At 36.0% G+C, this 27,541-nt stretch overlaps 1 protein-coding gene across 1 annotated transcript; it reads right to left on the bottom strand.

Annotated features, from left to right (window-relative positions):
- Positions 1–106: 106 nt before the first annotated feature.
- LOC132603858 (MADS-box protein SOC1-like) lies at positions 107–27,541 on the bottom strand. The gene is made up of 7 exons (XM_060317143.1): positions 26,711–27,541; positions 2,554–2,635; positions 1,909–1,970; positions 1,681–1,780; positions 1,018–1,059; positions 876–917; positions 107–402 (listed from the first exon to the last, which is right to left on the bottom strand). Exons 1-7 carry the CDS (start codon positions 26,890–26,892, stop codon positions 253–255), a joined length of 660 nt encoding a protein of 219 aa, XP_060173126.1. The 5' UTR covers positions 26,893–27,541; the 3' UTR covers positions 107–252.

Raw genomic sequence — 27,541 nt, 5'->3', positions numbered from 1 at the left:
ACCCAAACCCAAATAGGAAATATCTCAGGCTAGTCCAAAATTGTAGGTGGAATACATAGACTTAACTCAATTGAAGGATGAGAAACGAAAACAAAATGACAAGTCAGATTCCAAAATGTCCACTTTTTTAGATATTGAAAGTGATACAACAATCAATATACATCCAACGCGATAAAAATTATAATTACTGCCTCATTATTGACCAAAAATAAACATATGCCAATTTTTTCTCTGGTCATCAACTCGATAAAATTACAGTTGCAATAGCTCGAACTTATGGGTATTGGGACTTCGCCTTTCAGGAAGTCCAATATATAGCTGTGTCTCTACATCCACTCTTTGTCTCTGGGGATCTTCCTTTTCTTGTCGATCAATAAATAAAGGCAGCGGTCGGACTTCACACTGAAGAACAAATAAAAGAATGTTTAGCTTTTACATATAGTTCTTGAAATACATATCGGAGACAAGCAAAGGCGGATCCAGTAATTAAGTTTTATCGGTTCAAATTTGAAATTCCAGGGAAATCCGCAGCCGCTATTCTTTGGGTGCACACTGGGTAATCTGCTCACTGTGTAATACCTCGCAAACTACACAGGAGATGTAAATCGCACTAGACAAGTCTGGTGCGACGAGCTCTGACTAAGAAGGCTGCTTGTGAGGGGAATCGAATCCCAGATCTCCCATGTGGAAAGTATGGGTTCAAATTTACTATAAGTTGCAATTTTAGAAGATGTTTACATATATATCTATGCTCCGCATCAACGGTACTTAGTTTAGATGACTCTGATGCCACTAACAGTACCTCCTCCTCAGAGAAAAGTGATGAGTTTTCAGGGAGCGGTAAGAAAAATTAATAAATTCAAGAAATTTTTCACCTTTTTCTGCAATTCTGCATTTTCCTCCCGTAGGGCTTTTTCCTGAGAAGAAAGAAACTTATAAAAACTGAAATGTAAATAAAACAAATAAATAAATAGATCAATAAACTAATTAATTTTGGATACAGTAGTATGCATTTACCTCGTCCTTTAGAAGAACAATATGTTCCATGAATAGCTGGTTCTGGAATAAAACAGAAGAAGATTGCCGAATATTAATTCCATTGTAAGAGCTTCACTTTACATTATTACTTCATCCATTTCACTTTTGCAAGAATCTGTTTTCTTTTAGTCTCTTTCAAAAAGAAAGATTCCTTATTAAATTTAAAAATAATTTCGTTTAATTTAAACTTCATATTTACGCGAGAAGCTTTATAGTCACACAAATACTCTGACGTGTTAAACATTATAAGTTTCCAATAGTTTTATCTATAGCTACAAACAATAATGGCATAGTTAAGATTTAAAGTTCCAAGTCGTCATTTTTGTCGCAAATTTGTACCCAATCAAATAGATTATCATTTGGTAGCTACGAGTCAACATCACATAACCACACAAAGGAACAAACAGCAGCAGCAGCAGCAACAAATTTGAAATCACGATTTGAAATCTCAAATCATGCATTGATGATTTGAGATTTGAAATCGTGATATGAAGTTGAAGTCAAAATTTTGTGCAAATTGCATAAACAAATGCTGGTATGAAATCAGGATTTCATATCGCATGTCCAAACGCCTACTTCGTTTCTTAAATTCGTGCTCAGTCAAACTTAGACATTTAAATTAAGACGGAAGGTGTGTAATACCTTTCTTGCCCTAATGTTTCTTAAACTTCGATCTACCTGTTCTTCAACCTCTTCAAGTTCATCAACGGAGCAAGAATCTAAATCTTCTCCTAGAAGCCTTCTGCAATAAACAGAAGAACGAAATATTTCAGAATCATGCCAATTTGTTAATACACAGTTAACAGTTTAGCTTATTGCTTTAGCTTAATTATTATGATATTAATGCAGCATTGAAAAGTAGTAGAGAACCTTTTAGAGTTTTCAAGAAGCTCCAGCTTCCTACCCATGCTAACACCCTCCTCTTTCAAATGCTACAAAACAATTCAACAAACAAAAAAGCTTTTGGAGCCTTCATTGGAAAAGTTCTGAAAAGATTCTGTGCTTAAAGTCATTTTGTGCTTAAAATAAGCCCAAAAAAATAAGTTGGCCCGTTTGGCTTAACTTAAAAAAAGTAGCTTATAAGGTGTTTTCAGCTTATAAGCTGCTTTTTTTAAGCCCATCCAAACAGGCTCTAAGAAGACAAGAAAATTAAAAGCTACCGATACGCAAGCAATATGATAATAGAAAGATTGAAATATAGGCAAGTTGAGCTCCACAAGTATAGTGATGCTCACAGTAATAATATTGTGATTGCAAAATGGATTGAGTTATATAAACTAAAATTTTAAAGATTTTTTTACACGGTCAAGTAATTTAATCTATTATAGCAGATTGCTTACAATTTTATAGAGCTAGTTACCATGGTTAACGTTTGTTTTAAAGAAATTATGTATTATTACTTTACAAGTGAATTGACTGTGTTATGTTTTTTATACCGTCAAAGAATAAAACTTAAAACTCTTGTAAAGTATATATGTAGCATATAAACATGGCATAAAAGAAAAGAATACTAACCTCTGTAGTCTGTTGAAGTAATAGTTTGTCATGTTTCAAATTCTTGTCATTCTTCTGATAACGTTCTATTGTCTTTTTAGTACTGTATAAAAAAGAAAAAAAAATGGAAGAAACTCACACTATTAGTTCTTCAATACGCTACTGAACAATAATGGGACGAAAAATGAGGTGCTATAAAGTTGGGGAATCACGATAGCCTAGGTGATCGACAATTTAAACTTCTACTTTGTTGGTGGTTTTAGAATTAAATTCCAAAAATAGGGAACATATAAATCGACTTTGATAATGTAATTATTATCCTTTAGGAAGTAGCCTCGCTTATGTGTTGTAGGGTTGATGGAAGAATTTCTCTAGGATTTTACAAAATCAAAATGAAGTTCGAGTTTTTAACAAATAACTCGAACTCCCCACAAGAACCAAAAATAGATGAATTCTAATACTTTTTTTTGGAGAAGACACGGGTACCTATAATACCTCCAGGAGTCTGTTGGAATTAAGAGACTCAATCCTCATAAACAAGCACAAGCACAAGCACCTTTTTAAAAACAACAATCACGTATTTGAATAGAAAGACTATCAAAAAATGTTTTGAATAATTAGTTAGTAACAAAAACGTAATAAATGAATAGGATAAAGGGGAAATGACCCAATAATACCACTTAAGACACTATTTTACAAAACATAAGGATACTTTTCCTTATTTACAAAAACATAACAATTTATTAGCAAATCATACCAGATCTGGAAATATTAAATTCCACACTTCCCTTACCCTTTTTCCCGCCGCCCACGCTTCCCTTCCCCTTCTACTCAACCTCTGCTTCAGATCTAAGAATTATAACAAGTGCCTATGTCCAGTTATGTTAGAGTTGATAACCGAATTGCAAAAAATTGGTTATTGCAAAGGAACATATAGTGACACTCAAAAAAGGTTTACCGTATACGGGCTAGAATTCGGCCTTGGCAATTAATCTGAAAAAATAAAGCTCCTCTAAAAGTCTCTTATTTTAATTGGAAAGCATAATGAAGCGTGTCACGCATGCTAACTCGAGGAGAGAAACGGTGGCTTTTTGTGCTATTATTTCTCTATCATCCTCCATAATTATGGCTGCAACATCAGTGATTGCTTTAAGTGAAAAATGTTGATCATGAGGAGAAGAGTATGAATTTACTACAATTTCACAACCTCGACAAATATAACCGCAAGATGAAGGCCGGAAATATAATTTTTAACTGGTATTCAAATGTCGGAAGTAGCAGCAATAGAGTTTTCCAAAGAATAATGTAAGAAATCTATACATATTTTGAGTGAAATTTGTAAGCCTTGGGCGAGATGTACATATTTCATACACAGAATTTTGAGTGAAATTTTTAAGTCTTGAGCGAGAAATACATATTTCATACACAAAATATTGAGCGAAATTTTTTAAACCTTGAGCGAGATATACACATTTCATACACAAAATCTTGAGGGAAAATTTTTGTATATATTTTGTAAGAATAATTCTATCGTTATATTTTATAAATTGAAAAGTAATCGTCATATTTTATAAATATACCATATTCTTATATATAATATACACATCATTGTCCGTAAAATAAATCTGATAGGTGACTAAAACATTTGTTAATTTCAGGATGCCTATACTCGGCCCAAGCCCAAGTATCCGGCTTTGATTATTTGATAATATAGCTAAACTATTAGGTTCTCTCCAAAATTTCCTTCAATTTATTCAAAACAAGAGAGAACTGTTTAGAAACACTTCTACTTTTTATATTTGATCAATGAGGAACAAATTTCTCTCTCAAATACTCCATCAAACACTAACTATTCTAACAGATAAAGATTTAATTTTCCACCTTATAATTCCCTCTCCTGTTCCGCTCTAATATCTCTTCTTCTATGTATAACAAAAATTTGAAAAGAAAAAGGTGGTATTTAGTTAAAGTATTAACCTAGCTGTGACCGACTTATGAAAGGGTACTAGATTAAAGGAAAAAGGGCCAAATTTAACCTTGTACTTTGAGAAAATAATTATATTTACCCCTAGTAAGTTATACTACTAGCCCGTATCCTTATCGTTAATAAAATATTAACATTTACCCCTATCCCTAACGGTTGCCCACTGTGGCGTTGCTATGTCAATTATTAAAGGTTGGAGTTAATATGGTTCCATCTTTTTCTATCGAAATTTTAGTACGACTCATTTTTGTGTTCATAAAGTTTCTCAAGCCCTATCAATTGAGGTTTTAATTGTTCCCACAAAGATCCTAAAATCATAAGCTAAATTTGATTTTGAATAATTTAATGTTCTTCCATTTGAAGAGAAAAATTCTCTCACAATACAAATATCTAATTCTTTCATGGGGAAATTTAATATTAAAAAAGAAGTTTCTTTCATGGGTTTAGTGATTATAGTTGATTTATGGTAGTTTTAGTAGTGGGCAAGAGAGAAAAAGGGGATTGATCGAGATGGTAGGGGAAAAGAGAAAGAAAAAGAAGAAAAGGAAAAATAACAAAACTATAATGAAAAATTGAGAGTTTAGTTATTTAATTACGTGACATTTTTAATTGGGAAGTCTCTTGCCACGGTGGAGAGCCGACGTGGACTCATTAATTGACATGGCAACGCCACAGTGGACAACCATTAGAAATAAGGGTAAATGTTACTAATATTTTATTAACGGCAAGGATACAGGCTAGTAGTATAACTTATTAGGGGTAAATATAACCATTTTCTCAAAGTACAGGGGTAAATTTGGCCCTTTTATCCATTGATTATTAGAAGTTTTAATATGTTCTCCAATTACAAAGGAGGTGATTTGGTAGTACCTGAAAAGAAGGCAGTACTATTATTTATCTTAAATCATTAGATATGGAAAACTGAAGATTAATAATATTCCTCATATTCATCTAACCCGCCAATTTAATGTCAAGTGTGCAATTAGGTTAGTCATTTTACAATTTTGTCATGTTACCATAGATCTAATCGTGCTTTTCAATCTAATTCTAAACAACAAAGGGCAGGTATCGTTCGCTCAACCTTCGTTTTTTTACTGAACTCATCTTGGTATCTTAAAGGGAGCATATAATCACCTTGATTTTGCATATCAAAGCATGATAATTTTGGGTCTAACTCAACCTTAATAAATTAGCTTATGAGATGAGAAATGATAATGACCATATAAGGAGATAGCATCTTAATTATTTCCCCCATCAATATGAGACACTTAACACTTCCCTACACCCTATAAGCAGATAGCATCTTAATTATTTCCCCCGTCAATATGAGACACTTTAACACTTCCCTACACCCTATAAGGAGATAGCACCTTATTTCCCCCATCAATAGGATTGACCATTTCGGAGAGTGGGCATGGGAGCTCAATATTGAGTAAACCAAGTAGGCGTTTGGACATGCGATTTGAAACCATGGTTTGAAACCATGATTTGAAATCAGCGTTTGGACATGCGATTTCATCTCATGGGTTCAAACCATGGGATGAAATCTCTAATCATCCAAAAAGGCATGATTTGGGGTTTCAAACCATGTCCAAACGACACCCAAGAATATGAATGAGTTTTGTTTTAATACCATGATAAAAAATAAACAATGGTCCTAACTCTACCCTATAAGTTAGTTCATGAGGTGATGATACCAAAATCATATAAGAGATAACAACTCATTTCCTCCCCTGATGTAGGAAACTTACAAAGCACATGGGTGAATTTTTGTTTTTTTCTCTCCTTTGTTCCTTACACCTTCACAATATATTTCATGTCCTTGAATTCACGGCTGATAAAAATGAGTACTTTGAATATCATCACCTTTCTTATTTTCTTTGTGAAGATCGGGCAACGGGAAAAATATTTATAGAGAGGAGCCTTGAACATGGTCTCCATAAACTCCATGCAGCTAAAAAGTTTACCTCTCAAACTAAAAGTATTAGTGGTGTCAAAATCCTCATGATTTTCAGCGGGCATAATCATTTGGGTTATCTTGAAATAACAATTATTTGTTAATTAACTGTCGCTAGATACTTAACCTTCCTAGTAGCCCCAATAATGTGTTAATTTTCCTCCTCTACTCAAAGTTGTATTTTCCCTTTCGCGGTCAAGATTATTTCATCCATTAGCTTAATTAAGTCTAATGTATGGGCCTTGCCTTTTACCTTTCAAGATCGGGCAATTTGCAGGATTGCCCTTCGCTGGGGGTGGTCTTTAATTTTGGCCCTCAAATTGGTGGTCTTTAACTTTTTGCCCTTAAGGCCCAAATTCTGCCGGCATTGATAGTTTTGCAAATTCTGCCCATGCGGCTTAAGGTAGAATTCTGCCTTCTGCCCATGCGCATGGGCAGAATTCTGCCTTAAGGCCCAAATTCTCCCTTAAGGGCAAAATTTGCATGGACAGAATTCTGCCTTGTGATTTTTTTTTACTGAGCTGGAATTCGAACCCACAACCTCGGGGTATTAGGCGAAAGACAAAACTTAAAGACCACCACAAATGAAGGGCAATCCACGCAAAAAAAAAAGTTCAAATAAGGCTTAATGCATATGCGACCACCTAAACTTGCCTTTTTTTCCATTTTGACACCTCAACTAAGTGTTGTTCCTATTGAACCCCTGAACTTGTCCTCAGGTATGTCTATCAAACCCCCTAAATCTGATTTTTATTAGAAGCAGAAATTAAATTGGAAAAATGAAGGTCGAGTAATATTTTAGACATGTGGTAAGCTATTCTTTAGGTCATGGATGTGTCTGTTTATGTTGGTTCTGCTCTTCCACTATCAGCTTAATTAAGAGTTACTTTTTTTCCCTCTCAATTGCTGCTAATCTTAGCTAAAGATGACATAATTAAATTAGAATATAAATTAGCATGTTGCTAAATTGAAGATGGAATACTATGTAAGTCGGATTGTGTTTGATAGACACACTTGAGAACGAGTTTAGGGGTTCAATAGGAACAACACTTAGTTGAGATGCCAAAATGAAAAAAAGAGGCAACTTTGGGAAGCCGCATATGCATTAAGCCTTCAAATAATAAATGTTTTGAGGAGTTATCATTATTCATCAAGTGTCATGTCCACATACACATGAATAAAATGGTATGGCTGAACGAAAACATTATCATATAGGGAGTATTTGGTATGAAGAAAAATATTATTTTGGAAAATGTTTTCCAGGAAAATAAGTAGGTTTCTTACTTATTTTTTTGTGTTCGGTACGTAACCAAAAAATGTTATCCTAAAAGCATTTGTATATAATCTAGACAAATACTATGGGATATGGGGTGGGGATAGTAGTGTTGGGTGGTGGGATGGGGCTGAAGATGAGGAGTGTTGGAGGATGGAGAGAACACAATCAATATGGAATGCCACTTGTGGAACTTATTTTTTTCTACTTCCATTAGGGAAGTTATTTTCCTCATTTTTAAGGAGCATGTTTTCTTAAATAAAATATTCACCAAAAACTTTGACCTACAGAAGATGAGAGAAATTGAAAAACATTATTCTCTCGTATTACTATTGTTTATCTTAAAATTTCTAAGGATGTGGTTAGTTTTATTCCTCCGTGGTAGACAATATGAGGGAAGCGAGGTTGAGATGGTTCGGGCATATGAAGAGGAGAAGCACAGATGCCCCAGTAAGGAGATGTGATAGGTTGGCTACGGTGGGTCTTAGGAGAGGTAGAGATAGGATCAAGAAGTACAGGGAGAGGTGATTAGACATGACATGACACTGTTAAATGCTTTCCAAATTTGGTCTAAAGAAATACCTTTCAAAAGCTCATTCAACACATGGAGGATTTTGAAAAGAAAACTACCTTTTAATGACACATTATTTCTAAATTTCGGAGCAATTCTAATTCAGATTGCATATGCTGTAGCGATCCCAAACCAGACACTCTTAATTATTTGTTTGCATCTGGTGACTTGGCTACACATGTTTGGAACTACTCCTCTTGGCTTTAAAACAAGAGGAAGAAATGCCATTTCCATCCTTAACCAGTGGTGGTCCAGACATGCTAAAAACCAAGCTCACAAAGTTTTACTGCATATCACACCTATTATTATTTTTTGGGAATTGTGGAAACCCAGGTGTAGCAAAAAGTATGGCAACAAGAACATTTCTAGGTATAGAATCCTTCATCAAGTACTCCTCCAAATCAAAGCATCTTTGGGACACAAATTTAGCACTAGGGATTTGGAGCTAGAATACAGTTTGTCTTATTACTGAATCCTACAAGCCTCAACTTAGAAGCATCATGGTAATGTGGTCCAGTCCAGAAGATAATGAATAGAAGCTTAACACTGATGGGAGCTACTTAGATGATCAAGGAAAAGCTGGAGGAGAGGGCATTGTTAGAAAGAGAGGTGGACACATGGTAATGGCATTTGCCTCCCCAGTCCAGTTCTCCACAAATAATTTCTCATAAGTTCAAGATGCTGTCCAAGGCATCCAGTGGTGTATAGATCAAAACTTCAACTTAATACTGGAGTTGGACTTAATGCTAGTGGTGAACATGATCCTTGGTGTAAAGTTCCATGGAAATTTCAAGGAGATATAAACACCATCCAACAAGTTGTCCTTCATAATAACATCACTGTACAACACTGTTTTAGAGAAAGAAATGAGGTTACAGACCTCTTATCCAAACATGCTAACTTCCTCACTAACAGAGTCACCTACTACAAGGGTTGATCTTCCTAATGACATCAGAGGAGCAATCAGAATTGACATGATGCAAATCCCTGCTTTCAGGATTAGGCCAAAAAATATTCTGGATGGCACTATGATCCTCCATATATCACATTGTTGTCTGGCCTAACTATCCTTGGATAGTTTGATGCCATTTTTTATGCTTGGTATATGCCGAAAATTCACCAAGCTTGATGTAATAATTCTTTTTGTTCAACTTCTCTCAGAGGTTTTGGTTTTATGTCCCCCTCTAATGTAATTATTTCTTTATTTATATACGAGGTAGGGGATAATGCCGAACCCCTCCATCACCTCAGGTGAGCATAACCAGGGTGAATGGCTTAAAAAAAAAAAGACAGGACATGACACACCTGTAGCTTACCGGAGACATGACCCTAGATAGGAAGATATGAAGCGAGGATAAGGGCAGATTAGTAGGTAGTCGAGCATTGTTTAGTTTCCTTTATCAGTAGTATTATTAGTACTCTCCTAATATCCTATGCTTTGATTTTATTATTACTTGTTTCCTTTGCTTCAGTTATCGTAATATTTGTTGCTGCTACTTTTGTTTCTCCATTATTTTCTGTATGATTTCTTCACTACCGTATTTCCTTTTCTTACTGATTTTGATATGCTTTACTTTAGTTGATGATCTATTAGAAACAGCCTCTCTACCTTCACAAGGTAGAGATAAGGTTGCATATAGACCACTCTCCTCAAACCGTACTTGTGAAATTATACCGAGTATGTTATTGTTGTGAAACATGATGTATCTTTTGCGGTACAAAAAAAAAACACTATATCATTTCCTGCATGACCTCTGAAAACTTTCATTCTTGCTATTGAATGCCTTCTCTAATACCAATGGAGCTAGTTTCTCAGACGATAGGCATTCAACACATCGTTAATCCAATTTAATCTCTTGTGCCCTAAGAAACGACATACTGTGGCCTGGTCAAATACAAGGTCAGATATCAACATTTATGACATGAGATTGTTGTATATCTTTTTGTTCTCTTATATTGTGGTTGGACAGTATCTCAGACATACACCAACATTACTACAAATCTCGTATTCCATGGTGGTATAAAACATGTTAATCAAGATTTTTATTTTGTTAGGAGGGGATGGGTGGAAGGCCTACAATGACCTTAAGGTGTGTTACGTTAGCTTATTTTACCAACTAACTGACATATTGACTAAGAGCCTATCTACTAGGTGTTTTCAATTTCTTAGTGACAAGCATGCAGTTGTGCTTGTCACTAACTGGGGGAGATAATTAGACATGTCATGACACATCTTCAGTCTATTGAGGACATGATCCTAAATAAAAAAAATTGGAGGTCGAGAATTAGAGTATAGGGTAGTAGGTAGCCATGTGTTGTAGTACTTTTACAGGGAGACAGGGAGCAAGCCTCCTCTTCTATCTTCTCCTACTTAATATTCACATAATATCTTATTCTTCAATTTTACTACTACTTGTTACTTTGTTAGCTTTATTTATCTTGTTATGTTACTATCATTAGTTTCTTTTTTATCCTGCTTTGATTCACTTCTTTTAAACCGATGGTCTATCGAAAACAGCCTCTCTACGACAAAGGTAAGATAAGGTTTGCGTACATCCTACCCTCTTCAAACCTCATTTGTTTGATTACACCGGGTATGCGGTTGTTGTTAAACTTTCAATTGTGCATCCATAGTGTTAGAATTATACTGTGGGACTGTAGTAACTTTATTTTAGCGATTCAATTTTTGAGTAAATATTAATTAATAGTTTGTTAGCCAGCTATTCTTATGTCTTAGTAATTATTTAGTTGAAGTTATAGTTTCGTGGAGATATTCTACGTTAGGATCATGATTATTTTTTACTGATTTTTATTACTGCAAGTATTATAATATAGAGCTCAACAAAGCTAATTAACTAAAATAGTGCCTTTTTGTTGTATAGTCTAATATGTTTCGCTTAGCCTTCTTATGTTATTCTCTAAGTTTCTTCTGTTAAAAACATACAATTGGTATCAAAGTTGGCGATCTTATTAAGCGACTTAAGTGAGTGATATTTTTTCTTGAGTGAGATGCAGATTGAAACGTGTATTTTCCCAATTGACTCCTCGAATATTTGATGGTAAAAAAATACCAACTACAGGAAGTGAGAATAGAGACTTACTTAGAGACTTTAGATCCTTAAAGAGGTCGAGGAAGAGGATCTTGGCCCAACAATTCCATGATGGCCCAGATCAAGAGTGATAGTTCCAAGCGAATTCGTGTTTTGATGATTGTCAAGCTGATTCAAGAACCAGATAGAGACATGGTCTGCGATCTGCTCTCTGTGTGTCTTTCACGGTAAGCAAAGACAGCTGTAAAGCCGAGCTACTCACTGCACTCAAGTACAGCAGTTGAGCTATCCCATGAGTTAGGTCAAATATTGAATAAGTGGTCTCTATCCATCCCACATGCTTCCCACTATATATACAACATGTTGCAACATATTGTGTATCACTTGAAAACCTAATCTAACTTGTGCAAAAGCTGCCGCCACAAGAATTCAAGTGATCGCAAGAACAAAGTAACTTTAAAGGTGAAGAACCAGATCCTAATATGAGCTTAGTCTATGTTCTTTAGGTTATTGTAACTCTTTATTATTTTGTGCATAAATTGCAAACCTACTGTTACACCTCGTAGCTTTGGGCTAAGGTTTGACTCGTAAGATTATAATAAAATGGAACCAATATGAGGGTTATAGGAAGTGTTTTGAAAACTAATCAAGTTATAAGAAGCGTCTTTGGGCAAAGCAACGTTGGAAGCCACTCTACGAGGCATGTTTTCAAGTTAGTTGTAGAAGGTCTTACTCCAACGACCATAACCCCTTTATTAATTAGGAATTTAGGAGAACTTCCTTGATGAAAGTTGTAGTCCTTTGAAATACCTTTCCAACGGTATATTATGGAGGTCAAGAGAACATCTGTACAAAACGTTATGGCCATTTTACTGAAGGATTGCAGAGCAGTCCGCTCACTGGTCATGTTATACGGACGAATTATACGGTCCATATAATGTTATACGGACCGTATAAAATGGCCATATTTCATGAAATTTTGACTAGACATTCTGTTTTGGGCCATGATTAAATATGGTCATATTATACGGATCATATAACTTTATACGCATCGTATAAGTGACCATATAATTCCCCCCCCCCCCCCCCCCCCCCACTTTAGTATAAATTCAGGCCTTCAGTTCTTTTATTTCATTATTCGCAATTCCAAGCCCTAGCAACAATCCAAAACATCAAGGTAAGTCAATCCAAGCCCTTCCAAATCAATTCTAACATGTACTCTAATAATCTAAGCAAGAAATCATTGTTTCTAATCTAGCGTTTCTAATAAAAACCCAAACTCAAGGCTCAAGGTCTAAACCCTAGGGAATTGTTTAAAGTTTGGAACTTTACCAAGGTATGTAGAACTTCTTTCTACATGTGGGAATCTCTACGTTCTTCCCCATGCCTCGTTTCTTTTATTTTTATTTTCTTATATTCTATGAAGTTCAAATCTTAGGGCATTAAATCCAACATATTGGTAGCCCATATTTATGTAATTATGATCATGAATTGTGTATCTAGATTTTATATCCCGCATTTTTGAACGTCGAATTATTTGTAAGCTGAGGTGGGGCCCACACATCGAGATTTTTTTTTTGGAACATCTGAAAAGCCATATGAATCACATATGTAAAGTTAAACACAACTCATGAAGGACCCTTGGGCCAAATCAAAGTGGAAGCCCTCCAAACGAATATTTTTAAGAAAACGTTTTCGGGTGACCGGACTTTGGGGGGAAAAAATGGTATTATAAGTTTGGAATTTGGAAAAATACCAAGAAATAGAAATTGTAGATAATGGAATTAGCTTTCCAACCATAGGTCGTGGGTTCCCAGGTGACGACGGTACAAGGAGATATGGACGTTTTAAGGTCGAAAGGTCAGTGGGCTAGACCCAACTCGGGACCAACCGGGTTAGGCCCAACTCGGGACCAACCGGGTTAGGCCAAAAAAAAAAAGAGAAAATTTAGGCCCAATAGAGAGGGGTGGCCGGCCATACATGGCCCAAGCCCACAAAATTAATTAATTTCCATGTGTTAAATAAATAAAAAGGACTATTTAATTTGTCTTGAAACATATAGAAGTTTCAAGAATAAGAGAAGGAGAAAAACAAAACATGAAGAGCAAGAACATAAGGCCATACGGCCATGTTCAATGATTTTTTCCCCTTTGAAATCTTTCTCCAAAAATTATTTTCTTGTGATATTTCCACTAATTCAATGGTCCTTTACAACTTGGTGTAATTATTTTGGAAGAAAGAGCATTTGTTTCTTCAAGTTGACAACTTGGTCAAGTGAAGAAGATTGTAGAAAAAGGTAAGAATTAATCCCTTTTTATTATGTTATGAAGGTTGGTTTATGTTGTAGTATGTAGAAATGAGTAGAATTTATGAAAATATGGAAGTTTACAAAGTGGGTTTGCATGTGTGCATGTGTATGTAATGTTGTATAAATAAGATGAGTTGAATTTTATGTTGTATTCTAGTTATAGTTGTGGTGGACCTTATATTGGAAATGAAAGTTGAATGAATTTGGTTGAAGTTGGAAGTGGGAATTATGGCCATGTGGTGTGGAGATAGAAATGGAAATGAATTAATTTTGTTTAATATGTTAGTTGTGTTGTTGTGATTCTTATGATGTAAATGAAGGTTAAATGGTTTAAGTTGGTATTGAATTGGAATGTAGAAGATTATGTCACTTTAGAATGATTTTGTGATATTATGGAGATGAAGTTGTTAAGATGTGAATTATGATTATGGTTGATGAGATTGGAAGGTGGAAATATGTTATGAATATGTATGTTGAAGATTAGAAGTTTTGGATGGATTATGGTTTGGTGGGAAATTTGAATATTTTATATAATTTGTATATTTTGTGAATATTTCGTAGAAATGATATGAAATATTTCCAAATTGTATTGTAATGATCTTGATTAGTAAATGAATATGAGAAGGTTGGTATTGATTTGAAAATGTGAAGTTGGAATGAAAACTATTACACTATGTTGGAAAGGAGACTAGTTATGCTATATTGTGTTTTGTGATGATTGTTGGTGTTGTTACTATTGTTGTTGAATTATTTTGGCCGAGTTAAATTCTCGGGGGTGCTATATGTATAGGGGAAATGCTGCCCAAATTTTTGTAGAAAAGTAGTTAAGATTCAAGTTCTAAAGGCTTGAAATTGATGATTGGTAAAGGTGACCAATTGCAGATTTTTGACGAAACGGGAATTGAATTTGGACTAGAGTAAAGGGCGAAAAAGGTATGTAAAGCTACCCCTATTCTTCTTTTGGCATGTCCTAGGTGTACTAGGATCGGATTTGAATCTCGGGAAGCGTTCTATTCATCGGAATCCGCGTTCAAAAATGCCCCTTTATCATTCAATGGAATTGAATCCTTTAAGGATATTTTGGTTGAAAGAGTTATGTAAACTTTTACAAATTGTCTAGAAAGTTATGGAATGTCCCTAGGACCTCTATAGGTGATTCCATAGGCATAATATACGTAATTCGAGCCATTCGCTTCGGTTGTCCCGAGGTGGACCACTATTTCCGATTTTACCCTTTTGTATCTATGATTTGTTTTCGAGCAGTTCTAAAGGAAATATTTTAACTACTCTTCTAACTACTAAATAAAAATTGTTTTAAATGCTCCCTTAAGTTTTATAAGTTATTTTGGAACATGGAAACGATCGTAGAAAGGTTATTTCTCCGTAATCCATTATGACATCTGAAATACACTCACTATGATTTTGTCCGATTTCATTATTTCGATTTGTCATCCGATAGGTCTTATTGAGTCTCTGGAAATATATGACATTCGTTTGAATTATTTTGATAAGCCCCATAATGTATTTTGAAACATGAAAATGATTACAAAAAGCTTATTTTGACATATGCTATTGGGATATCCGAAATGCATACACTATGATTACTGCTCCGCTTCTGTCATATGGTTTGTCATCTGAATTATGCTACTGAGTCTCCGTAAATGTGCTATATTTTATTTGCATTAGTTTCTCACTACTCTATTCGTGGATGCCTCAACGTTACCTTCACTGAGCCCGGGCCAGGATATGTTATCACGCGTATTCCACTGCATTGTTCGCCGCGCCTCGATGTGAGGGGGCAGGTATACATGTACATGGGTTGTGGAGTATGCTGTGCCATGTACACATATTCTAATATATGATGATATGATATGATATGGCCATCTGATATGTTCGACATGTGCACATTCTGATATGATATGATATGATATGATATGATATGTTACGGAGTTATTCCCTACTCTGGAGTTATGCTGTGTTGTGGCGCCAGTGTCGGGGTGGCGACCACGTTCTGTTCACCGAGTCCCTTGGCGGGGGCCGGATATGATATGGCATATGTTTCTGCATACACTCTTTATGTTCTGGAAATATGCATCTGATAATCTGGATATTATACTCATTTTTCTGTACGTTCTGTTCTGGTCATGATTTTGTTTCGTAATGGGACCAGATATGACATATGTTTTCTGCATGCACTATTTATGCTTTATGATCAACATTTTGCTATTTTGGATATTCCGTTCATTTTCTGTACCTTCTGCTTCGGTTATGACTTTGTTTACTACGTTCTGTGCTTTACATATTCAGTACATTTTCCGTACTGACCCCCCCTTTCTTCGGAGGCTGCGTTTTCATGCCGCGCAAGTTTAGACGACAAATTTGTTGATCCGCCTGCTTAGGACACCTATTCTGCTATCTTGGAGTGCTCTTTTGTTTGGAGCCTACGTTTTGGTACAGTTTTTTGCCATTGTACGCATGTATGCTATTCAGGGATACGACGGGGCCCTGTCCCGTCTTATGATTCTGTTGTTATCTGTAGAGGTCTGTAGACATACATGTGGGTTCTGTATATGTTTTGGGTTGATATGATCTGTGATAGCCTTATCGGCTTCCACGTGCTATATTTGTTCATCTATGATAACTAGTAACGCCAACTGACTTTTATATTGATACATTCTGCTAATATGTTGATTTGGGTTATTGGGTACATATGGGTGTCCAGCACGGACACTAGTTGCGGCCTATGGGGTTGGGTCGTGACACTATATCCATTATTGTATTCCTAATCTTCCATTACAGTTATTAGGAACCCCAAGCTTAATCCTTGAATCATGAATTCATCCTCATGCATTCCCATTATGTTTTTATTAAACTTTATGGTTTTATTAGCAAGACACAAGCATGTTTTCAAGATAACTATATGTATTTATGATTATTATTATTATTCATGAATCAAGAACATGTTTGCAAGACTATGACAAGTATCTCATGAAACCATGATCTCACAAGCTATCATGGCAATTCACATGTGTTTGGGATTTGCTTAGTTAACCGAGAAGGCTCAATAAAGCCTGAAACTATGTAGCCACTGTAGGATCAGGGTTGTCAGCAAGGAGGCAACACTTTCATTATGTAGTTTGGATCCTTGCATGCTTATTATTATTTAAATCTCATATCCCTGGCAAGGTGTGAGTGTTCTGCTGGTAGGACGCAAGTACCAGATCATGATGTCGGTGATACTATAGCATTCCCACCTTACAAGCAGTTATATATACATGTATTTCCATTGATTTACTGTTTTCATACTTTACTCACACTTCATGCTCATGTCCAGGTTATATTCAGTTTCAGTTAATGTCCTATGCCTATATTGTGTCATGTTCTTCATTTCAGCAAGTTTTACATACTAGTACTATTCACCATGTACTAACGTTCATTTTGCCCAGAGGCCTGCACTTCACGGTGCAGATACCGGTTTTCAGGAGCATACACCTGCGTAGTGGGATCACCTCAGTTATCAGCTTATTGGTGAGCCCCACTTCTCTCGGGGTTCAACATGGAGTCTGCACTAGTATTCAGTTTATGGTAGTCCAGGGCCATGTTTTGGTAGTTAGTATTTAGACATGTTTTAGAGGTTTCATAGGCGGATGTTAGTTCACGGAGTCAGTTGTACTGTTATGATTGCAGACTATTAAGTTTTTCATGATTTTTCATGCTATGAGATTACTTCAAGACTTTATTCCGCAATTACGTTTTCATGATTAATTTAAATTGCATCATATAGATTATGCTGTTTGATGCCCATGTTGACAAGCAAGCCATGAGGTTCGCTTGGACACGTGCAAGTAAGGCCCGAGTGCCGTGTTGCGCCCAGGCCATGGTTCGGGGCGTGACACCTACTCTTCTTTCTAAAGGAAGTTGTTTCTAGTGAAATCAAAGCCTCAAAGGTTGCTTGTTGTAAGTGTGTTTCCTCAAGTTGTTGAGTGATACATTAGGCTAGGATTAGTCTAAGTGTATTAGTTTCCTTGGCTTGAGTTAGTCAAGTGGAGGTGCTTACAATCGGAGTATTGTAAAGGTTGAGGGACTACGGAAGATAGTTCCTATGTTGCTACTATTTATGGGTTGAGGGATTATTGTAGTTAGTTCCTAGCTTACAATAGGTTATAATATGAAATTGCTCGGTTAGTGGAGTTGAAATCCTACTGGGGTAGGTCGTGGTTTTTAATTCCTTGAGCAATGAGTTTTCCACGGTAACATCTTGTGTCTTTTACATACTGCACAACATAAGGGGACTGGTACCCAACCAGGCCCCTCATATATTGTTTGGTGGACGCACAGCCTTCAACAATCGGTATCAAAGCGGGTGTTTTCTAAAAGGTTAACACCTAGAAAGAATTGGTAAAATGGCAGCCCCACCAAATATGGAAGAAGGACAGTCTTTCACCAGGCCACCTAAATTTAATGGACAGTGCTATGGGTGGTGGAAGACTGGGATGCACGATTTCATCATGGCTGAAGACCCAGAGTTATGGGACGTCATTTGTGATGGTCCTCATATTCCCATGAATCGAGATGAAGATGGTGTGATTTTAAAACCAAAAAAGAATACTCCGAGGCAAGCTGTTGAGAAAAACTTTAAACCAAAGAAGATCCTTATCTGTGGAATAGGAGCAAATAAGTACAACCATATCTCATCATGCACAACTGCCAAGGTGATCTCGGAAGCTCTTCAAACTGCCCATGAAGGAACAACGCAGGTGAAGAACTCTAAGATTGATATGCTTACCACAGAGTATGAGCTGTTTAAAATGAAGGAAGGTGAATCCATTCATGATATGCACAACAGGTTCACCTCTATAATCAATGAGCTCAACTCCCCAGGAGAAGTCATCACCACTACTAAACTGGTAAGGAAGCTACTTAGTGTTTTACCTGACTCATGGGACAGCAAGGTGAATTCCATCTATGAAGCCAAGGATTTTAGCAAGTTGACGGTTGATGAACTCATTGGAAATCTCAAGACCTATGGGATGAAGATGACTATGAATAAGGTGGAGAAAAATGAAGTAAACAAGGAGAGAGATCTCATTCTTAAAGCTGCAAGAGGAGATTTAAGTGATGAGGAATCTGAAATAACCTACCTCACCCACAGATTTCATAAGATGATCAGGAGAAATCGAGAAATTTCCATAATAGGAAGCTCCAGCAGGAACTTTAAAGGAAATGATTACTCCTGTCATACATGTGGGAAACCTGGTCACTTTATGAAAGACTGTCCTCAAAACAAGCAGGAAAACTATGACAGAATTGGGTGGAGGAACCACGTTCCTAACAGAAGATTCAGAAGAAAAGAAGCTGAAGATGAAAAGGTAAAGCAAGCACTTGCCGCATGGGAAGATTCCTTCAGCGAATCAGAAAATGAGGGGGAACAAGGAATCACAACAATGATGGCCATTGAAGATAAAGAAACAAGGTATGATTCGATCTTTCCACCGATGGTTGAATCAGATACAAACGATGCTGATGATAATGATGAGGACAAAGAAGTAAACCTTCTTGAGGTTAAGGAAAACCTAAGAACTTATTCTCAGAATAAACTCATATTATTATCAAGCATGCTAATTGATGCTTATCATGATCTGATTGCTGAAAAGAGTGAGTTGAATAATGCGATCAATGAGATGGAGCGTGAAAAGGACAACCTGTGTTTTCTATTGGAGAAATGAAGGAAAAAATATGTGAGACAAACCAACTAAACATTACTTTGGAAAGTCAAGTAAGAAAAGGTGGGGAAGTTCCCTCAAAAGGAAAAAGTGAAGCGAGTGAGTCATACTTGGACCAAGAAAATGAGCTGAAGAAAGCAAAATTGTGCATCACTGCAGAAATTGAGAGGAAAGGGCAGTTGAAAGAAGATCTAAAAAGTGTTAAGGTTGATCTTGATAAAGCTTTAAAATGGACCTGGTTCTTTAATGTAATCACCTCCATGTACAAAAGCAAAGGAGGCAGCGGAGAAGGACTTGGTTTTGTCAAGGATAAGATGCCCTACAATTCCCATAACAAATATGTCTCCACAACTGAGAATTGGCTATGCACTCATTTTGGGAAAGCTGGCCATTACAAAGAGAAGGTAAGGCAAAGAGAGAATCTCTTCAAAGAAATGTGAGCTATATCAACAAGAGAGTTGAAATTAAAGGAGCCGGTCCTCAGAAAGTGTTATATCCCGTATTTTTGAACGTCGGATTATTTATAAGCTGAGGTGGGGCCCACACGTCAAGTTTTTTTTTGGAACATGTGACAAGTCATATGAATCACATATGTGAAGTTAAACACAACTCAAGAAGGACCCTTGGGCCAAATCAAAGTGGAAGTCCTCCAAACGAATATTTTTAAAAAAACGTTTTCAGGTGACCTGACTTTGGGGGGCAAAAACGGTATTATAAGTTTGAAATTTGGAAAAATAACAAGAAATAGAAGTTGTAGATAATTGAATTAGATTTCCAACCATAGGTCGTGGGTTCTCAGGTGACGTCGGTGCAAGGCGATATGAACGTTTTAAGGCCGAAAGGTCAGTGGGCTAGGCCCAACTCGGGGCCAACCGAGTTAGGCCCATGACACAAAAAAAAAAAAAGAAATTGAGGCCCAAATAAAGGGGGTGTCCGGCCATGGCTTGGCAAGCCCATGAGATTTAATTAATTTTTCCATGTGCTAATTAGATAAAATGGGATCATTATCATAAAACTTTCAAGAAAAATTTAGAAGGTGAAAAACAAGAACAAAGAAGAGCAAAATAAAAGGGCCATACGGCCAAGCTCTTGAATTTTTGCCCCTTTGAAATCTTTCTCCAAAAATTATTTTCTTGTGATATTTCCACTAATTCAAGGGTCCTTTACAACTTGATGTAATTATTTTGGAAGAAAGAGCACTTGTTTCTTCAAGTTGACAACTTGGTCAAGTGAAGAAGATTGTAGAAAAAGGTAAGAATTAATCCCTTTTTATTATGTTATGAAGGTTGGTTTATGTTGTAGTATGTAGAAATGAGTAGAATTTATGAAAATATGGAAGTTTACAAAGTGGGTTTGCATGTGTGCATGTGTATGTAATGTTGTATAAATAAGATGAGTTGAATTTTATGTTGTATTCTAGTTGTAGTTGTGGTGGACCTTATATTGGAAATGAAAGTTGAATGAATTTGGTTGAAGTTGGAAGTGGGAATTATGGCCATGTGATGTGGAGATAGAAATGGAAATGAATTAATTTTGTTTAATATGTTAGTTGTGTTGTTGTGATTCTTATGATGTAAATGAAGGTTAAATGGTTTAAGTTGGTATTGAATTGGAATGTAGAAGATTATGTCACTTTAGAATGATTTTGTGATATTATGGAGATGAAGTTGTTAAGATGTGAATTATGATTATGGTTGATGAGATTGGAAGGTGGAAATATGTTATGAATATGTATGTTGAAGATTAGAAGTTTTGGATGGATTATGGTTTGGTGGGAAATTTGAATATTTTGTATAATTTGTATATTTTGTGAATATTTTGTAAAATGATATGAAATGTTCCGAATTGTATTGGAGTGACCTTGATTAGTAAATGAATATGAGAATGTTGGTATTGAATTGAAAATGTGAAGTTAGAATGAAAACTATTACACTATGTTGGAAAGGAGACTAGTTATGCTATATTGTGTTTTGTGATGATTATTGATATAGTTGTTGGTATGGTTGTTGATATTTGAGCCGAGTTAAATCTCGGGGATGTTTTATGTATAGGGGAGATGCTGCCCAAATTTTTGTAGGCAAGTATTGGTTAAGATTGAAATCTTAAAGCCTTACAATTAACATTTGGTAATTGTGACCAAATTGTAGATTTTGGCGAACTTGAAACTTGATTTTTGAGACGTGTATGAAGCGGAAAAGGTATGTAAGGATTTACTCTTCCTTCTTTGGCATGTCTTAGACATACTAGGTTGGATACGAGCCTCGGGGACAACTCTATTCTCCGGAATCCGCGCCTAAAATTTTCCCTTTTTCATTCAATAGAATTGAATTAGACCTTTCATGAATAGTGGGAAGAATTGCCTAGCTATCTAGAACTTGTACAAATGAGACCCGACTACCTTAAAACTCTCACAAGTGACGTCATAAAATGTAACGTACGTAAATTGTGTACGCCGCCTCATTTGACCCGGGGTGGGCCCATGGTTCTCGGATTTTTCTTTATTTTTCCGTTTATCAAACGATAAGTGTTGTGACTATTCTAATAAGGATATTTCTATGATGATAATGATAACGATGATGTTAAGAAAGAGAATATGTCTATGATGAGTATGACAAGAATGATTCCGCGACTAAGAGCCTTAAGTTAAGGATTCAATATGAGCATGAAAGTATCAAACTAGATCTTGATCATTAATTCTATTCCTTGGTTATGACCTCAGACCCTACGTTGTGGGATTTCACTGGGTTGTTGTTGTTGTTGTTGTGGTTATGACCCTATTTTCTAAGGATTCCAAAGCATATGAATTGACGTTTATGATGTCCATAATTTTATTCTATGTTTTCTTAGTGTTGTCCTTCGTTGATAGTCTCATCTTATAAGTATCGTTCCTTCAAGGTGAGACAAGCGGCCATGGTTATTCCATAAGGTAATCGGAGGTTACCGACCTTATGTCACTCGGATACGGACACGATTTTCTTTAGGCTCTCATGCATGATGTTTATATGTTATAAGTATATGTATATGTATATGGGGAAGATTGGAAAAAGGGAAGGCGCTATAGACGCACAGCCACCTGATCAGTTAGAGTTGGTACATGATATCGTCCCGGACGCGGGATATATGGTTAAATGGATCGGAGCCGACGCCTCGGCAATATGACATGTTCTATTTTCTATATATATGGAAAGAAATGTCTTCCTAAGAAAGTAAAGTAATATATGTATATGGACCGGGCTGCACGTTCCGCAGCAATATGTTATAGTATGTGCACATATGGATCGGGCTGCACGTTCCGCAGCGTCAAGCATGCATGGTATTCGCCCAAGGGCACTTATATGCACATGTTATTTTTCTACCTCATGATATGCTCGGTATTTCTTTGATGTCGTTATCCATGTTCTATATTTCCTGTATGTTATTATTCATGCCTTACATACTCGGTACATTACTCGTACTGACGTCCCTTCTTGTGGACGCTGCGTTTCATGCCGCGCAGGTCAGCAGGTAGACAGATTTGACTCCTAGAAGCTCCATCAGCAGTACTATGTCAGCGCTCCAGTTGTTCCGGAGCCTCAGCTTCTTGGTACTACTTTTGTGTACATATTCGGGCGCGGTAGAACCCGGCCCTTCTTGTATATATATGTGTGCTATGTTTAGAGGCTCGTAGACAGATATGTACAGTCAGATGGTTTGTACTTTTGTTCGTTTTGGGGTTGTATAACATGCTAGCAGATTTTATTAACACCTGATTACGGTCACACTATTAATGATAGAATTAAGTAAAGAAATAACGGTATTACCACTATAGCCACTCAGTAATAAGAATGAGATACGAGTTAGGGGGGTGCTCGGTACAAGTATCGGGTACCCGTCGCGGCTCCTAGTTGGGTCGTGACAGAAAGAGAGTGGTCAGATGAAAATTAAGGGAGCTGATCCCCAAAAAGAAGGGATCTCAGAAAAGAAAAAAAGCGATGTCCTCATGGGCTAAGAGGAGTCTAATCCATCCCTTCTACAACTACAAAGGTCAAAGCTGGTGTGGGTTCCTAAGGCAAATCAATAGCATGTCTCAGAGGATGGGAGAGAGAGAGAAGGAAAAAGCATTCAACGCGTTTGATGATCAGCATCAGCTCCAGGGATCTGGCCCTTGTGACCCAGGTTAGTAATCTCTTCAGTACTCACATATAATTGTTAAACTGCAAAGGAATAAGCTTTTTCTCTCTCGTCAAACTTCTAAATAATGTCTCATCAGCTCGTTGCCCCTCTCCTAAACCAATCAGCTCCATTCCTTTTCTAAACCTATTCTTCTCTTTAAAGGAAGTTATTTGTAGGTAAATCAAAGCCTCAAAGGGTGCTTGTTGTAAATGTGTTTCCTCAAGCTGTTGAGTGGTACATTAGGCTAGGATTAGTCTAATTGTATTAGTTTCCTTGACTAAGTTAGTCAAGTGGAGGTGTTTGCAATTGGAGTATTGCAAAGGTTGAGGGACTACGGGAGAGAGTTCCTAGGTTGCTACTATTGTAAGGGTTGAGAGATCATGGGAGTTAGTTTCTAGCTTACAATAGGGTGTAATATGAAGTTGTTCGGTTAGTGGAGTTGAAATCCTACGGGGTTAAGTCGTGATTTTTAATCCCTTGAGCAAGGAGTTTCCCATGGTAACATCTTGTGTCCTTTACATACTGCATTGCATAAGGCAAGATATTATGGTTAAAGGAGTCTTGAAGCCAACCACAAGACTGAAAGCAAAGGTAATAATTTTTTTTAAAAACTATCCACCTTGTTAGCACTGCCGCAAAAAGATCATTCTCTATTCAAATGTTGGAAAAAGCCATATGTAAAGTGTAAAAGTTGCAATCAAGTTTGTCATGAAGCTGTGAATTGTAAAAGCAAATATAAAAAGAATGAAGAAAATGTCCAAGTCTCCAATGAAGAAGAAGAAGATTGTGGCAATATAATTTTCAACCAAGTATGATTATTGGATGAATGACAGTAGTTGTACAAACCACATGGCACGTGACCAGAATTTTTAAAGACTTCGTCTTGGAAAACAAGTAAATCAAAATCGAGAATGGTGACATATTCTAGCAAAAGGGAAAAGGAACGTTGCAATCCCAACAAGTATAGGTACACAAAACAATTTTGAATTTTCTTTACGTATGCGATATTGATCAAAATCTGTTGAGTGTCAACTAGTTACTGAGACAAAAAAAATTAAATTGTTCTTCGAAGACAAGTAATGTCGAATCCTTGATGTCATGACTAGCAGGAGATCTTTCGAGCTAAAATGAGAAGTACGATTTCTCATTTAGTCCAATAGAAAATGAACATTGATCTAGAAGAATATACAAAGTGCAGATGGATATTCAAAAGGTTTTAAAGAAGATCTTCCTGGAATTTGAACCTCCCCCTTCCTTTTTGACTTAACTTCAAGCGAGTTCAAATTGCTTTCGATGTCGTAGCAACCGAGGGCTAATTTGGTCTAGTAGCCACTGCAGTCCTTCTATTAACCATTCTTTCCCCCGTAGAACAAGCAAAAGATCCAAGATAAAAAAAATGAAAGATAAATCTCCATAGGAGGACATATGTGTACTTGCCAAGAAGGAATAAAGCAAACGAGAAATTATCAACATTTCAGAAAAATAAAAGTTGGTAGCAAGTTGACAAGACTCAAGACAAGATGGAAGCATGGACACAAGCCAGAATCTTTTATTGATATTCAAGAGCAGCAACTTGGAGAAGTGAATCAAGTTAACGACAAGATCTAAGATGAATTGGCATGTTTATTCACTAGGCTGATTCCAGCCAAGTATAGAATTTGCAGTTCCTAAAGCAAGGAGTGCTAGGATTATGCATTTAAGTTGTATTCAATGGAGGAAATTGTTAGATTTTGCATTTGTTACCGTTATAGTTTTCTAGAATAATATAGTTGTTTAGTTGTAGGACAAGTCTAATAGTTGAGTTAGTAGAATATTCAGTTTTTTAGTTTTAGTAAGAGTCTAATACCTTTGTTGTAGGAAGAGTCCACTAATTTATTTTTGTGCCTAGATAAAGACTTATGATTAATAAAATTTATATGACACAATCTTCATTCATATTTTCTACCTTGCTGTTTGCAGCTCTCTCCAAAAAATCATAAAGTCTTGTTTGAAGTTATCCTAAATCAAAGCTAATCAATGAAGTTGCAACACTTTCAATGAAGACATAAAGCCAAATATTACAACTGCCAATTTCTGAAAGTTACCACGGCAAATTTTGTCTAGTTAATTCGTATTAGTTGCGGTAAGATACTCCACTCTTGTTTGTTTCATTATCATCAAGTCTTTACTCGAGTATTAAATACAACGTGTATCCACACTAGTAAACAAATCTTACCTATCCATAAACAAAAGACAAAAAAAAATATTTCAGTCTCTTGAATAATAATAGCAAATAATTTATTTTATTTTTTAATTAATAATCCGTCTTTTTATGAGCGGTTACATGTTACTATCATTTAGCTGAAATTAGTATGTAGAAGTTAAAACTCTCTCTCTTTACTATCACTAGAGAAACTAAAAAAGGAAAGATTATCAGAAGTTGGTTTCCACTTTGGTTTAGCACTAATGAGTCATAAACAGGCAAAAAGTGAGTGGGGTATTGGGAATAACGATTGTTTGCAAGTACAATTTCCCTTCAGGTATCTCCATATTATATTCCATAAAGCAAGCCACAAGTAGCCATGGCAGAACCACCTTAGGCTAAGGGTGGTCAAGTGCACACCCTTCGCCAGAAATTACACTGTGTACATAGGTTAAATGTTAGCTATTATGAGTATATATTTAATTTTGTACATTCTTAATACAAGTGAGAAGAAATTTGCACACCCTTCCCCAAATTCCTGGCTCCGCCACTGCAAGTAGCATCTTGTCACATACTTCAAAATTTTACTTTCTTGTTAGTAGAGTATTACGTCACATATTTTACATAAAATCGTCTGGAAAAATGTAGAATTTACAGCTTAATCAAGAATCGTACATATATTATAAATACTTCATGTACTATGATCATGGAATCAAGAGAAAGATATGGGAGAAACCCACAAAAGAAGGATTATTATTTGGACTCAAAAAAGAAGAAAAAAAAACAATAGCAGAAACAAGAAGGGACCCTTCAGCACAGTGAGCTGTTGTGATCATTGTACTTGGTACTTGTTTTGTCAGATTAAATCCCTAAAGGCCAGTTATTAGTTCATAAGGATCCTAAAGATAAGTATAATAACGATCATTAAATATAGAGTAAGCTTTATTTAAGTTGTAGCAAAGAGATATATGTATGTACCTGGAACTTGAGAACTCATAAAGCTTTCCATTTTGAGAAAAAACAATAAGACTAACTTCAGCATCACAAAGAACTGAGAGCTCAAAGGCCTTCTTAAGAAGTCCACTTCTCCTTTTAGAGAAAGTCACTTGCCTGCTTGTGGCATTTTCAATCCTTTTTAACTCAGTTTTTCCCCTCACCATTCTTCTCTTGAGAAATAAAATCAACAACGTAAGAAGCAATAATCAAGATTTGAGACGCAAGCAAACCTTGGATGTGAATAATATCTTAAAGGGTCAACTAAATCAAGAAAGCCTAGCAATTCACGGGAAAAGTTTCAAAAATAGAAAGGTACAAAATCAAGATTTGAGACAAGCAAATCGTGGATGTGAATAGTCTGTTAAAAGGGTCAACTTTTAAGACAAAAAATTTAACCAAATCAAGAAATCCTAGCAATTCATGAGAAGTTTCCAAAAATAGAAAGGTACTAAATCAAGAAGTGGATAAATTGATTGACCCCAAAAAAAACAAAAAAAACCTGATATGGGGTTTTCAGATCTGAAAATGAGAGGAGAGGAAGAAAATTTAGCAGGTAAATTATAGAGTGAAGACTCAAATGCTCAAAGAGTTGTAAAAGAAACCCTAGCTAAAAGATTGTTGAACAGGAAAAAGAAAAAGAAAAAAATGAAGAGCATTGATTTGTCAAGACTTTTCTGATAGTGTATTATCTTTCCCTTTTGAGTTGCAACCAGTGGATAGATGTATATATAGTAAAACAAGACATAAAATGATTAAGGAAAGAATGCCTCTTATGTCTTTTTCTTCTTTTGGTAAACTTACTAGAGAGGTACT

Source organism: Lycium barbarum, chromosome 7, assembly GCF_019175385.1.
Source record: "Lycium barbarum isolate Lr01 chromosome 7, ASM1917538v2, whole genome shotgun sequence".
Taxonomy (NCBI): Eukaryota; Viridiplantae; Streptophyta; class Magnoliopsida; order Solanales; family Solanaceae; genus Lycium; species Lycium barbarum.
Note: the sequence above shows the minus strand (reverse complement) of the source record. Positions and strands in the feature narration are given on the sequence as shown.